The 15,488-nt window shown below is 34.1% G+C and overlaps 1 protein-coding gene across 1 annotated transcript in view; it reads right to left on the bottom strand.

Moving 5' to 3' along the window:
• CTNNA2 (catenin alpha 2) overlaps positions 1–15,488 on the bottom strand; it is a 97,119-nt gene that overhangs the window by 35,148 nt on the left and 46,483 nt on the right. Inside the window, exons 7-8 of the mRNA XM_036263050.1 lie at positions 3,695–3,800; positions 60–194 (exon numbers count right to left, since the gene is read on the bottom strand). Coding sequence (XP_036118943.1) covers positions 60–194; positions 3,695–3,800 — 241 coding nt within the window. The remainder of the gene's footprint in view (positions 1–59; positions 195–3,694; positions 3,801–15,488) is intronic.

The following is a 15,488-nucleotide window of genomic DNA, read 5'->3' as shown; positions in this document are numbered from 1 at the left end:
TTCTCGCCTTGAAGCACAACAGTGGGAACTTAAATAGTGAAGCCCATGCCCCAGCTTACCCCTGATACAATGAGCTCTCCTCCCAGATTCTGTACTTCTGCCTTCACCTTGCTGCAGATATTAAGCTGATGGCAATACAAGGCAATTCGTTGAAGGTAGGCCAATAAATCCTGCTTACATGCTGAATCAGGACACTATAAAACATTTAAAAAAGTGATCTCAGTTAGCAAGTCCTCTTCAGTTTCTAACACTTGCTCTACAAAAGCTGTGAGAATAAAATGTTTCAGTGTCATCTCCCTTAATTACATCCATTTAACTTATCTTCTTTGTATAGCATTTTAGGAAGGACACAACCAATAGTTTCCAATAATTAGCTCTACTTGAACAAAATTCTATGAGAAGGATATTAAAGGTCTTCCAGCAAGTCTTATTGGGACTTCTGTACATGTTTCTGGGTATTTTACCAGTTGTCTTGAATACCAATAAGAAATGACATATTTTACTTTTTTCCCTCCTACTGGCTCATTCAACATTTATGATGGGCAAAGTGTTTTAATACAGATTACCAAAGCAACATAAACCAGAAGGAAAGAACCTTGGGTGGCAATCTCTCTGCCATTAAAAAGGGTAGAGTTTTAATTCAATTAGTTGAGGGCCAAAAATCACCTGTTTCCTTTGGCTTTCTAATAAATGCATCATTCACTAAAGAAAGTCTATTATACTTTTTGGATTTTCATATTTATCACAATTTTAGCAACATGGTAAACTTCTTTTAAACAAAGGAGAAGAATCTTGACCCCTCTAAGAGAAACAGAAGTAAGAAAAAGAATGAATTTGATGCCAACTGAAATATTTGTAAGAATAACGACAGATCCCAGACTTTGGGTGGGCCAGAATCAACTTTGAACAGGAATTTTGAATTCTCTTTGAGATTTAAACAGGGAGATTTCCATCAAATACACACTGAGCTGAGATGAATACTTCCACAGACATTTATTTGACACCCTAAAGTATCTCTGAGGCTTCAATGCCAATGGCTACCCAGTAATTAAAATATATTCCCATTGCTATCAAAAGTTCAGCTCCAGCTTCTCCAAGCCTCTCCATTGTTCTGGCTCAATGTGGCACTTGTAAAAACCATATAATCACCAGATCCTTGATAATACAGTATAAGAAGCAAGCACATACAGGCACAGTGAAGTATCTTATTTAGGATAAGAGCATGAGAAAAACACTCCAGCTGTTTTCTGCAAGTTCAAGAAAAATAATTATTTCATTAATACTGTGAAGTCAGTGGTTGCAATATAGCCATTTATTCAGTAAATGACAAAGGAGTCTCTTTTATACGTAACACTTACCACTGTGGTATTTTTTTTTTTTCACTCACTGCATTTATCAAGAAAGAATCCCACAGAGACTGTTTTTAGCTTTCTACAAGTACTTTAATACTGTAATATTTATTGTACTCCAGAGACCCACATACTGAAAGGAATTCACTTTAAAATGATATCTCCCTAGAGGGCTGACTAGTCTTTTGATACAAATACCTTGCAGCAAATTAAACTGGAAGTTCTATCTCAATGGAACAGTAATTAAAAATGCAACCGTCCGTAAAAAGTTTATATTGCGTGCATATATCAAATCTTCATAAAAATATTTTCAGGCAGAATAAAGGCAACCAGTCCACTCCTTGGTAATGCTCATTCTGCCCTATTATTTAAACTGAAGCTTTTAAAAGCATGATGAAACAAGAAAAGTAATTCTTACATCATGGAAACAGGAGCAGAATTTGAGAAAGAAATGTCCCATTCAGACAAAACATGAGAATAAAATTGCAGGTTGCTTCACCACTGATGTCAGCAAGAATGCCACAAAGAGGGGGTTGTGTTTACCTTCATCTGTTTATTTTTAAAATCATCATTAAATAGCATTTAAATACTTTGTCACAATCTCAAAAGACATCTAGAATCCTGGGATTTGTATGTTGTTTTCCAGATATAAGAACTGTTTTTGCTTCATGTTGCAAAAATCACAAACAAGAATCACAATACAATATGCCTGAGAATATTGAGAAACAATTTTAGCCACTGCGATTCAGAATATAATCAAAGGCCATCTAACCTTCATCCATCCACTTTCACTCCCAGGAAGAAGTCTTTCCCACTAAAACTCCCAGGATCACCCACCTATCTCTGCTCATTCTACTCATCCCAACCCCCCTCAACATTTGCAGGGAAAAAAAAAAAAAAAAAAGAATGTGGCCTTCTTTCTTGGTTGGCATATTTTTGTTTGTTTGTATGCATACATATTTTCAGATAAGTTCATTGTCTCTCCTCTCTTTTACATGAACTTTCTGGGATATATATACAACTCTGTAGATAAAAGTTCAAACTATGCTACAACCTTAAGGAAGCCTGGCAGTTGATATTGCCCTGTAGTAATTTAGTGATGGTTTGGTCCTCAAACCCTACAAATTTGGGGAGGGGTCTCATAGTAGGGTAATATTTAATGAATTGTCTTTACTAGTAAGTGTTTCTCCAAAATTCAAAAACAAAAACATTCCCTTTAATTAGCGCGCGTGCGCACACACACACACGGGGTTTGCAATTTTTATTAATTTATTTTTTTGTTACCGATATATGAGACAATATATTGGCTTATTTTAAATATAATCTTACTTGTTTAATAATGTGTTTTTCTTAAAATATTTAAGAATCTGAGATGTTGAAGACTGTATTTAAAGGAACAGCCTAATGTTAAGGAATGGGGAAGGACAACTGTAATAACCCTAAAATACTAGAAGGCCAGGGCTATCTATGGAGGAGGATACAACCCTGTATCTTTTAAAGTCTCCAGAGAGCATCGCTGTTGTTGTAGTCTAGTAAGCAAATTCATGCTCATGGTGTCTCCATGTAAATAATAGTTTATATAATATTTCTATTTCAGAACTTATATTCTAACACATTTTCTTTTTAAGATGGTTCAAACTGTAAACCACTGTTACTTACAGAAAGATGGATTCATTCTATGCGAAAGCCTGTTACTAAAGAACCCTTCTAGGAAATGGAATGTGATTGCCACAAGGCATATTTACAACAGGATTTTAGAGTTCCAATTTCAGCCAAATAAAATGAAAAGTGTGAAAAGGAAATCAACTCAAACATTCAAGGTGAGATTAAGAACTATTTTAATCTGTGTCTTCAGTCTGAAAGCACAAGAGAGTCTGAGAATTTCATTTATCTCTGATGCCTCAGAGTCTGGGTAAAAATGCAGCTGAAATCTGAAGGTTCTCGATTATGTGCATTAATCCCATTTAGAGTAGAGCATACATTATTAAGAATCATCAAAAGCATCATTACAGTGAGATCAATATTAAATATCAAGATGTAATGTTCTTTTCCCTGTCTCTTATTTGTTGTGATTAAATTTCTGAACGAGGGTGTCTGGGATACTCTGTGGCTTTGGGGGGTTATGTCTCATATGTAGAAAGTTGCTCATCTTGGTCACGGGCCTTAGGAGTCCTTCCTAAACTGAACCCACCTTCCTCCATCAGCTCAGTCTCAGCAGTGTTAGAGGCCAGTTTATAAAAGGGTAGTGATTTTCTACAAGTAATTCGTCAGGGGCATTCTGTAGGGTGTATAAAACCCATTCCAGAACCCAAGTGCTAATGAATGATTCTTCCCTCTTCTATTACCTGATCAGCCACGGCACGGGCTAATTTGTCCATTCGAGAACCTGCTTCAGCAATTTTCTTGGCAGCATTAATGACATCAGATGTATTTTTCAATGGGCCTTTGCCTCTGAAACAACATATACAACATACTTAGAAATCCATTTCATGACCCAAAAGAGAAAACCAACAATATTGTTTGTCCAGGGCTCTGCTTTTATATTTGGCTCTGGTCCTGTTAGAAGAATTTCAAATGTTTTCATTTCAATTTCCACATTAATAATCCATTTTACTTCCATTCATCTTGAGGACATATTTTTCCCTATTTTGATGTGTGTGCTCATACTTATTTAATTCTTTACATTCATTTACATATTTTAGACAGTGTTCCATTAAAAAGGGTGAGCAGAAGGCAATGGGAATTTAATACTGAAATACTTACCACGCACCTATGCTGTTATATACATCATCTTATATAACAACCCTACTAGGTACCATCATTTCCATTTTAGAAAAGAGAAAAATAAACTAAAAATCATGAACTCCTCTAAGTGTATACAAGTCATAATCAATTCTAAATTTAAATGAGAATCTAGCTAAAATGAACACTCTTGTATTGTCTCTCATACCACGTCCAACACCATTATATTTTTAAGTCCACTTTGACACATTGGGAAGCAATTGTCTTTTGTACTCAATGCGAAACTGGCCAAAATTTCAGAATTCTGTTCAGCTCTTACTCTCATTGGCTTCTATGTTTCTGGTACTGATTTATGTGGGAACAGACAAAACACTGAGTGACAGTAGATTTGTTTGTTTCCAAACCACTGTCCCAGTGTTTTCACAGGTTTCCAATTAGGTGAACTGTTAAATAGTACATGTCCTTTAAATACTTATTAATAAAAAGAAAACTGTGCTGCATCAGAAATTTTTAAATAAAATATAGCTTATAACATAAGTTGTCTTTCTCTTTTCTTAAGAGATAAATAATAGTTTAAAGATGTATATTTATCTCTTTTTTTTAGCATTGCTAATTAGCCTGATCTCCTTAGGTGCATCTAAAAATCAATGCATTCTTTTTTTTAGGGCTACAAAATTAAATTCTTACAGTTAGAAATGTGATGAAATATGGACAAAAGCTATCCAGAAGTGATTTATTTAGAACACATAAGGTTATATAGAGTGAGCAATGATTGCCAATGTTACATGTTATATAAAATAAAAAATTTTAAATTGGTTTAGAAAATAAAGGTAAAAGAAGGGCATTTTGTTCAGTTTTCCTTCTAATTTCTGTTCTGATTTTTTTTTTTTTTTTTACATTAGTAGCTAAAATTAAAATATATTGTGTTCATGTCAAAGCTAAAACACGTGCATAGGGGAATTTAAAACTTAAGAGTATTTTATTTTGCTGTGATAACATTAACTCTTCCACGAAGGACATTGATTTTTTTTTTTTTCAGTTACTATTTCAATATTTAAATATAGACAGGGATTTCACATGTCAAGTTTGTGTAATATGTATGAGTTAAAGACTCTGTGATAGTCTGGCTTCTATTTTCTAACACTTTTTAAAAATTATCTCTAAAGAAACATTTTCATGTTTTTATTTTACAGTTTTAAAGGGAATTTTAGATGCAGAATCTGTTATCTAATAATGTTCTCATGTTTATACATTTCTCTGTAAGTTTCAGACCTTAGAAGATCTATTTTGCAGTTTCACTGACACAACGTTTGCTATTCCTTGTTGCGTTCATGTCAACCCAGTCATAAAAAGCTAGCTGCACTCGGCTTGATTTTTTTATTACCAACAATCATGCATCTTTGTTTACTTCAAGAATTCCCAAAGGTTTGAGGGAAACTTCTTTGTAAACCTTACATGACAATGTTCAACAGTTGACCGATTCTGACAAAATGTACGAAGTTGAGAACATTTAGAGAGACCCGAATTGGACTGAGGCTCAGGCTCCCGTCTCACAGCCAAAAGAATGGTTAGAAGCATGTCCTCTGTGATTACACCAGGGGCCACAGTTCACGGACTCACTAGTACATTGTTATTATCTAACCTGAGGGTTCACATTGTAGACCCAATTCAAATGATTGGAGTCACAAGCTGATAATAATCAAGTATATCACAAAACTAGAGAGCAAAATAGGTTTAGTGTTTGTTGTTAATCTTTACCCGAGGATATTTTTTTCGTGATTTTTAAAAAAATTTGGAGAGTGGAAGGGAGGAAAGGAGAGGGGGCAGAGAGAGAAACATCAGTGTAGGTGAGACGCATAGATTGGTTGTGGTACTTACAACCCAGATACATGCCTTGATCAAGAATCTAACCCGAGACCCTTCGGTGGATAGGCCAACACTCCCACCACTTAGACACACCAGGCAGGACCAAAATAGAAGTTTTAGAACATCAAATACTTTCTTTTTTTCCTACTGGAGGAAAACTAAGTGATGTGCTCAAGATACTACAGACAGAATGATAGAGAATTTCAGGACTGGAACCTCTGTGTCCTGAATCACAAGTGCGTCTTCTCTTTTGCTATAATATTTCATTCTTATGAGAACAGCTAAAACAGTGATGTCAGAGAAAAACAAATAGCCTTAACCATAGATAACTACATGCAAGATATAATGAAAACCACATCTCACTCAAAATGTATAAATAAAGAAGAGGAAGAAACTAATAAAATTTCAAAAAAGGATACATTATTAGAAAATAATAAAACACTAGAAATAAATAAATCTAAAACTAGTTCAAAAAATAAGAAAGCAAAAGTGATATAGAAAATATATTTAGATAGTTATTAGGAAAAATGGGAGAAAACAAATCTTCAAATGTAAAAAAGATAACAATGAAATAGCTTTAGAAAACAGAGAATTAAAACTATCATAAAAGTAATCTTCTTAACTACATATAAATACATTTGAAACCTGGATAAAATAACTTTCTAGGAATATATAATTTGCCAAGACAGACCAGAAAAAAAGATATTAACAGAAAAAAAGATATTAAAATATCTAGATACTGGTTTCCATGAAAGAAACAAATAAGGATATCAGAAAGGAAATTGATCAAAAAACAAAACAAAAAATCAGTAAATCCAGATGGTTTCTCAGAGGAATTCACTAAACCTTTAAAAAGATGATAATCCCAATGCTTTTTAAACTCTTCCAGAATATAGGAAAAGAAGATTTCAAAAAACAATTCATTAAAAACAAATGGGGATAGTATCAGAAGCAGCTAATATACACTATTTATTTAATAATTCTTAGATAATAAATCTTTCTTAAATGAAGAAAAAGCAAAGGAGGAACTGACATTTGAGCATTGAAATGGATTTGTGCATGCTCATAAGAGCTGGCTGTTAAATTTTCAGGAATTTGGTGAGTCAGTTGACATATTTGTTGGTAGCTTAGAATCTGCCAGGATGGGAATACTTTATTCCATAGAAATCAGCAAATGCTACATAAGTGAGGGTGTTTTTCCCCTAGAAAATCAGCACACCACTGTCAAAGATCAAGGCAAAAAAGGTGAAGGGATTGAGTACAAATTAGTTGTTAGACTGAGGAACCTCAGAGGGAAGGGGGGTTGGGGAATAGATGAACCAAAGAATTTATATGCATGTATGCATAACCCATGAACACAGACAATAGTGTGAGGAAGGCAGGAGGGGGCCGGAACCAGGAGGAGGGTGTCAATGGGGGACAGAAGAGGAGACATCTATAATACTTTCAGTAATAAAGATAAATTTTTTTTAAAAAGTCCAGGTAGTAGTAACATCCAGCTGAAAGAAAGGATATTGTGATCTGGAAGCAAATATGTGGGGCTTCTGAAGCTGAGTGATGGTTACACAGATTACATTATGATCCTACTGAAATTGAATATTTTTAGGTACTTTTCTGTAGGTATACATTTCATAATTTAAATAATATTTACTTACTTTTCTGTTAATCTGATGTGTAGAAATATTTCTTATTTTCATGCTCTTTTCTCTGAATTGTTTATTCAAATCTTTTGTATAATTTTCTATTGATTTGTTTGCTTTTACCTAAATTGCTTGTTTATGCTCTTTAAACATTTTGGATTCTGATCTTTTGTTATTTATGTTGCAAATAACTTCTTCCAGTCTTAGCCAGTATGCTTACTTTAATTACAGTTTTTTTCAAAATATAAATTTTAATTTTATTGTGGTCAAATGTATCGATCACTTCTACTAAAGTTTGTGCTTTTCACATATTCTTTAAGAAGTTTTTCCTTTTTGGAGGTGTTAGCTAATGCTAAAGTAGTAAAAAAAAAAAAATACACACACACACACACACAATCAATACATTTATACTTTAAAGTTACACAATGTTATACATCTAAGCTAGAAAAAAAGAAAAAGTACATCCTTGCCCCATGATCATAAAAATATTCTCTTTACTTTCACCTTTAGATAGTAAATCCACCTATAGTCTATTTTTTGTATGTAAGGTGAAATAGTAATCACACTCTTTATTTTTCCATAAGAGCAACCAATTGTCCCTGAACTGTTTATTGAAAAGTGAATTCTTCCTTCTTGACTCTTCATGTTTAAATTGTGTACCTTTGCCCTGGCCAGTTTGGCTCAGCGGTTAAAGCGTCGGCCTGCGGTCCGGAGAGACCCAGGTTCGGTTCCCGCTAAGGGCACGTACTTTGGTTGCAGTTTGTCCCCGGCCCTGGTTGGTCGTGCGGGTGGCAGCCACTCGATGTGTCCCTTCACGTCGATGTTCCTCTCTCTCTCTCCCTTCCTCTCTTTCCCTCCCACTCTATCTGTACAAAAAATGGAAAAATATCCTCGGGTGAGGATAAAAATAAATAAATAAATAAATTGTGTACCTTTTATTTGTAAATTCTTCATGAGTAAATATCTTACTTTAAAATGTAACTATAAACCCACATATACATGGTCAATTAATTGACGACAAATCAGCCAAGAATATCTGATGGGAAAAAAAGAGCGTTTTCAATAAGTGGTGTTGGAAAAACAGGACAGCCACCTGCAATGCACCTAAACCACTATCTTACAACATAGATAAATATCAATGCAAAATGATCAGAGATTTGAACATAAGACCTGAAATCATAAAACCCTTAGAAGAAAATGGACAGCAAGCTCTGTGGCACTGGTTTTGGTGATTATTTTTTGGATTTAACACCAAAACTGAAGGCAAACAAAAAGTAAAGGATAAACAAGTGGGATGACATCAAACTGAAAACATCTGCAGGCAAAGAAAACGGTCAATGAATTGAACAGGCAACCTATGGAAGTGGAGAAAATATCTGCAAATCGTACCTATGATAAAGGATTAATATCCAAAACACATAAATCATTGTTACAACTCAATAGCAAAAAAGTAAATAACCTATTTTAAAAATGGGCAAAGGAATTTAATAGACAGATTCCCTAAGAAAATTTACAGATGGTCAACAGGTACAATGAAAAGGTGCTCAACATCACTAATTATCAGAGAAATAGATATCAAAACCACACTGTTAGAACAGCTATTCATCAAAAAGACAAGAAATAACAAGTGTTGACGAAGATGCAGGGAAACGGATCCACACTGTTGGTAGGAAAGTAAGTAGATACACCCACTGTAGAAAACAGTATGGAAGTTCCTCAAAAAATTAAAAGTAGAACCACCACAGGATAAGCAATTACACTTCTGGGTATTTATTGGAAGAAAATGAAAACAGTCAAAAAATTACCTGTACCCCCATGTTCATTGCAGTGTTATTTACAATAACCAAGTTATGGAAGCACCCTAAATTTCCATAAATGGATAAAGAAAATGTATGTTATAAATATATTTTACAGCCATAAAAATGAGACTTGCCATTTGTGACAACATGGATAGACTGTGAGTGCATTTATGTTAAGTAAAATTAGTCAAAAAGAGAAAAACAAATACCATATGATTTCACTTATATGTGTAATCAGTAAAACAAACAAAAACACTAAATAGGGGTGGTGAACACACAACACAGTGTACAGGTGATGTGTTGTAGAATTGTGCACCTGGAACTTGTATACTTTTGTTAACCAGTGTCACCCCAATAAACTCAATTAAAAATAAACACACCAAACAGCCTCCCCCTGCAAAAGAAAGCCCTAAGATCCTGGATAGAGAGAACAGACTGATGTTAAGGTGAGAAATGCTGAAATGAGAGAAGGGAGTCAAAAGGTAAAAACTCTCAGCTATAAAATAAGTCATTAGGATATAATAATATTATATTATTTATTTAAAAGTTGCTAAAATAGATTTTAAGATTTTAAAATCACAAAAAAATTTATATATCATGTATGGTGTTGGATGTTAACTAGACTTATTGTAGTAATCATCTCACAACATATACAAATATCAAATAGAAACTAAAATGTAAATATAAAAACAGAAAGCATTATGATTACATTAAAAAAGAAACACAAGAAAAATTTATTCCCACATAGAAGATTCTAGACATTTATCAGTATTTAAAGCCATGTGAACCAACTCATTGCTTAATGAGTCCAAATTAAGAAAATTCTTTGAATCATCTCAAAAATTCTGAATATCTAGTATATAGTTCTAAGCATCATGCATGACACTTCTAAGAATGATTCAAGGCCCAGATATTTTTGTACAGAGCCAATGACATGACCGACTTTCCCCACATTGTGAACAGAAGAGAGAAAGATGACAGAAAAGATAGCTGTACCATTTTATTGGGAAGGGGATCAAAAGTACTCATTTCCTTCTGTTTATATGCCAGGCTGTGTAGCTGTCTGTTCTAGTAGTTAGGTAACAACTGTGGAGTAATAGCCAGTATCTGTAAAGAAGACCCTGAATTCAGCTTACATAACAAGGGTAGCATTTTCTTTTAATGTAATTGTGTAGGTTGGGAGTAAATTCTAAAACCCCTTTAGACATCAGAGTGTCAACAGCAGTGCTGTCCAAGAGAATTTTTGCAGTGATGGACATGTTCTATACATAATTCTGTACTGTCCAATGTAGTAGTCCCTGGTCACATGTGACTACAGAACATTTAAAATGTGACTCGCAGGACTGAGAAACTCAGTTTAATTTTATACACTTGTTTCTATTTTTAACTTTTCATTTGGAAGTATTTATGTATTACCAGGAATTTGCAAATATATATATTGTGCCCTGGCCAGTTTGGCTCAGCGGTTAAAGCGTCGGCCTGCGGTACAGAAAGATCCGGGTTTGGTTCCCGCTAAGGGCACGTACTTTGGTTGCAGTTTGTCCCTGGCCCTGGTTGGTTGTGCGGGTGGCAGCCACTCGATGTGTCCCTTCACGTTGATGTTTCTCTCTCTCTCTCCCTCCCACTCTATCTGTACAAAAAATGGAAAAATATCCTCGCGTGAAGATAATATATATAATATATTATATATATATATTATATAATATATATATATAGCGATGTGTCTGATGTACCATTAATACAGTCTCCCCCAATGTTAACATCTTGCATAACTTAGTGTAATAACAAAATCAGGAAACTGACACTGGTAAATCTATAGGGATTATTCAGATTTCAGCAGTTAGACATACACTTGTGTGTATATGTGTGTAAGTTATAAAAAATTATATCACATGTGTAACTTCATGTCACTACTACAATTCAGGCATAGAACACAAGGTTCTCTTGTACTAACTCTATCACTCACCCCATTCCTGATAGTAATCAACCCTAGATGACCCCAAGATAGTAATCACTAATCTGTTATCCATCTCTCCATTTTTTTTATTTTATTTAAAGAATGTTATGTCAATAGAAGCACACAGTAAACACCCACACAGGTGTTTTTCACTTAGCGTAGTTTCCCTGAGATCTATCTAAGTCACTGCATCTATTTATTGCTGAGTAGTATTCTATTATATAGATGTACCAAAGTTAAGTTTAACCATTTACCCAAATGAAAGACATCTAAATAATGTGCAGTTTTAGGCTGTTACAAATAAACCTAGTATAAATATTTGTGTCAGGTTTTTGGGTGAACGTAAGTTTTTATTTCTCTGGGACAAATGCCCAAGAATGGAATTACTGGATCCTAGGATACATCTACTTCGAATTTAAAAAAAACTGTCAAACAATTTTTCAATTTTAGTTTATCTTAAATAAAATGTTTAAACCTAAAGCTAGCTTCATACTCAATTGGTGAAAGACTGGAAGCTTCTCTTCTAAGGTCAGGAAGAAGACAGGGTGGCACCTCTCTTCAGCAGAGCACTGGAAATCTTTGCCAGAGAAATGAAGCAAGAGAAAGAAAGAAAGACAGGCATCTCTATTGGAAAGGAAGAAGTAAAATGAACTTTGCTTACAGACAAACTGATCTTACATGTAGAAACTCTACATAGTCTATAAAAAAATAGAATATATGAATTTAACAGTTATAGAATATAAAATCGACATACAAAAATCAGTTGTATTTCTACATACAAAGAACTATCAGAAAGAGAAATTAATGAAGCAATCCCATTAGTAATCACTTCAAAAAGTAAAGTGCTTAGGAGTAAACTTATTCAAGGAGGCAAAAGACTTATATAGTTGAAAACTACAAAATGTTGCTGAAATAAACATACAAATAAATGTAAAGACACTCAGTGTTCATAGATTAGAAGACTTATATTATTAAGATGTCAATACTTAACTTTAAGATGTCAATACCATCCAAAGTAACCAACGTAATCCTTATCAGAATTCCAGTAGTGTTTTTTTGCCAAATAGAAATTATCCATTCTAAACTTTATATGGAGTTTCAAGGCACCCCAAATAGCCAAAACAGTCTTGAAAAAATACATAGTCTGGGGCCTCACACTCCTTGATTTCAAGTGTTACTGCAAAGCTAAAATCAAAACAGTGTAGCATTGGCATTCAGACACACATATAAACCAATGGAACAGAACAGAACCCAGAAATAAACCCTCATGCACATGGTAGAATTGTTTTCATCATGAGTCTTCAGACAATTCAATAGGAAAAGGACAGTGTTTTCAACAAATGATGTTGGGGAAAAGCTGGATATCCACATGCAAAAGAATGACATGGAACCCTTATCTTATACCACATGCAAAATTTCACTTGAAATGCATAAAAGTCCTTAATAGAAGAGCTCAACATAAAAATCTTGCAAAAATATACAGGGGGAAAATGTCATAATGTTGGATTCGGCAATGATGTCTTAGATATAATACCAAGAACACAGGTAACAAAAAATAAATAAATAAATCTATCCAATTTCTAAACTTCTACGTATCAAAAACACAATCAGCATGGTAAAAAGGCAATCCACAGAATTGAACAAAAGATTTGCAAATCATATATCTGACAAGGGATTAATGTCCAGAATATAGAAAAGCTCCTAAAATTCAACACTGAAACTTAATCAACCTCATTAAAAAATAAGCAAAGGACTTGAGCAGACATTTTTCTGAAGATACATAATGGCTAACAAACACATGAAAAGATGTTCAACATCATTAATCATTAGGGAAATACAAATTACATGATCTTACACATTGAATCTAGTGAATAAAATAAGACCAGAGGCATGGATACATGGAACTGACAGATGACAGAGGGGAGTGAGGTAGGGGGGACTGGAAGGGATTAAACAAAGAACATATATGCATATATGCATAACACATGAAAACAATAATGTGGTAAAGACCTGGGGTGGGGCTTGGTGGAGGGGGTAAAGGGAGGAATGAATGGGGAACATCTATAATACTGTTAACAATAAATAAATAAATACAAAAAAAAAAAACAAAAAACACAATGAGATACCATCTCACACATTAAGATGACTATTATAAAAACAAAATTTAAAAAAATAAAAAGTGTTGGCAATATGTGAGAGATTTGGAACCTTTGTGCACTATTGGTGGGAAGGTAAAATTGTGCAGCTACTATGTAAAACAGGACAGTGGTTCCTCAAAAAATTAAACATATAATTATCATATGATCCAGCAACTCCATTTCTGGGTATATGCTCCAAAGTACTGAAAACATAATTTCAGAGAGATATTTGTACACCGATGTTCATCACAGCTTTATTCACAATAGTCTCATGGTAGAATGCATCCAAATGCCCAACACTGGATGAATGGATAAACAAAAAATGATATACACCTACAATTAAATATTACTTAGCCTTAAAAAGGAATGAAAGTCTGACATAAGCTATAACACTGATAAACCTTGAGAACATTATGTTAAGTAAAATAAGCCAGTATGTGTCACCAAAAGACACATACTCTAGGTTTTCACTTGTGTGAAATACTGAGAGTAGTCAAATTCAGAGATGGACAGGAGAATGGTGGTTCCCAGGGGCTGAGTGGGGAGGGAAATAGGGAGTTAGCAGTTCAATGGTACAGAGTTTCTGTTGGAGAAGATGAACATTTTCTAGAGCTGGATGGTAGTGATGATTGCACAGCGAGGTGAAGTTGCTTAATGTCACAGAACTATATGCTTAAAAATGGTTAAAATAGTCAATTGCATATATTTTTAAACACAATAAAAAATAAATAGCTATATGTGTCTAGTGGCTACTCTACTGGACATCATAGGTCTAAATGAGCCACAGTCATCTGAATAATGTGAATTGGGCACAGAAACAAGAAACAAATGGCCAGTAGAAAAAATCTATCTACTTAGCTAGCTAGCCATCCATCTATGCATATCAGGCCCAGAAAAGACAGATCATAAATTTGAGTCTTCCTGGAAGGCAATATTAATAAAGGGAATATCCCCATTGGTTGGAACTCTGTCTCAAAACGTGGCTTATGCCCTTTTGTTTTCTATCATTTTGACTTACATGTGTAAATCAGACCAGATTCTCTATTTTGGGTGTTTTAAAAGGTGCTCTGGGCAATCTTGTGGCCTTAAAGACAGAAGCCATCATGTTGTTCCATCTGGAACATATATTTTTGTCTTCTTGGAAAGAATATCAAGGCTTAGAATTGGGACCACTGTATAGATCTGTATAACTTTCTGTCTCTTGGTAATAGGTAATACTTATACAAGGGTCAATATTTGGGAGCCTTCCCAGGAAGTAGTAAATACAAAAAAAAAAAAAAAAAAACAGAGAAAGTCATAAAAACTACTACTATATCACTGTCATCTACCATTGACCACAATTCATATTTATTTCATGAAAAGGCAATGGGTATGAACATGAAAAAAATCAATGTATGAGTCCTTTCTGAATTTCTCTACTCAATACCTCAAATTCTTAAATTTGGAGTTAATCCAAATTCAAAAGATTTATTTGCTATAACATTCTCAAAACCTCTAGCCTGTCAATATATAATGTGACTTTCCAATAATGAGGATAGAGTATGTAAGGAGTGTATTTGCAAATGCACTGAATCATAGAAATTTTTTTTCAGAACCAGGCTTCCCAAAAACATGTTTGGGAAATATCACTTTCACTGAAGAGCTGAAGCAGTATGAAGACAATACAGAAAAGTTTAATGAGTCCGGGGATTAATGAGGAGTTGAACATGACTGCAGGAATGTGAGTTGAACTATTTAAGAAAGTAACATTTATTTTATGGCCTTGAAGTTGAAGTCCAAACTTGTACAAAAGTGATGAAGAAGGGTAAGGGTCAGTAAGTGTAGACCTTAGATAGTAAGCTCAAGATTTTTATTTTATTCTATGAAAAGAGGAGTTCATGAACGTTTTGTTGTAAAGGAGTTGAATGAATGCCCTTTAATGGCCAGATGTGGTATGGAATAAACTGATAAGAGTAAGGAATTAGAACTGAAAGATCAGTCAGGTGATGCCTAGGCTT

The sequence above is a fragment of the Molossus molossus genome, unplaced genomic scaffold (genome assembly GCF_014108415.1).
Source record: "Molossus molossus isolate mMolMol1 unplaced genomic scaffold, mMolMol1.p scaffold_m16_p_15, whole genome shotgun sequence".
Classification (NCBI taxonomy): Eukaryota; Metazoa; Chordata; class Mammalia; order Chiroptera; family Molossidae; genus Molossus; species Molossus molossus.
Note: the sequence above shows the minus strand (reverse complement) of the source record. Positions and strands in the feature narration are given on the sequence as shown.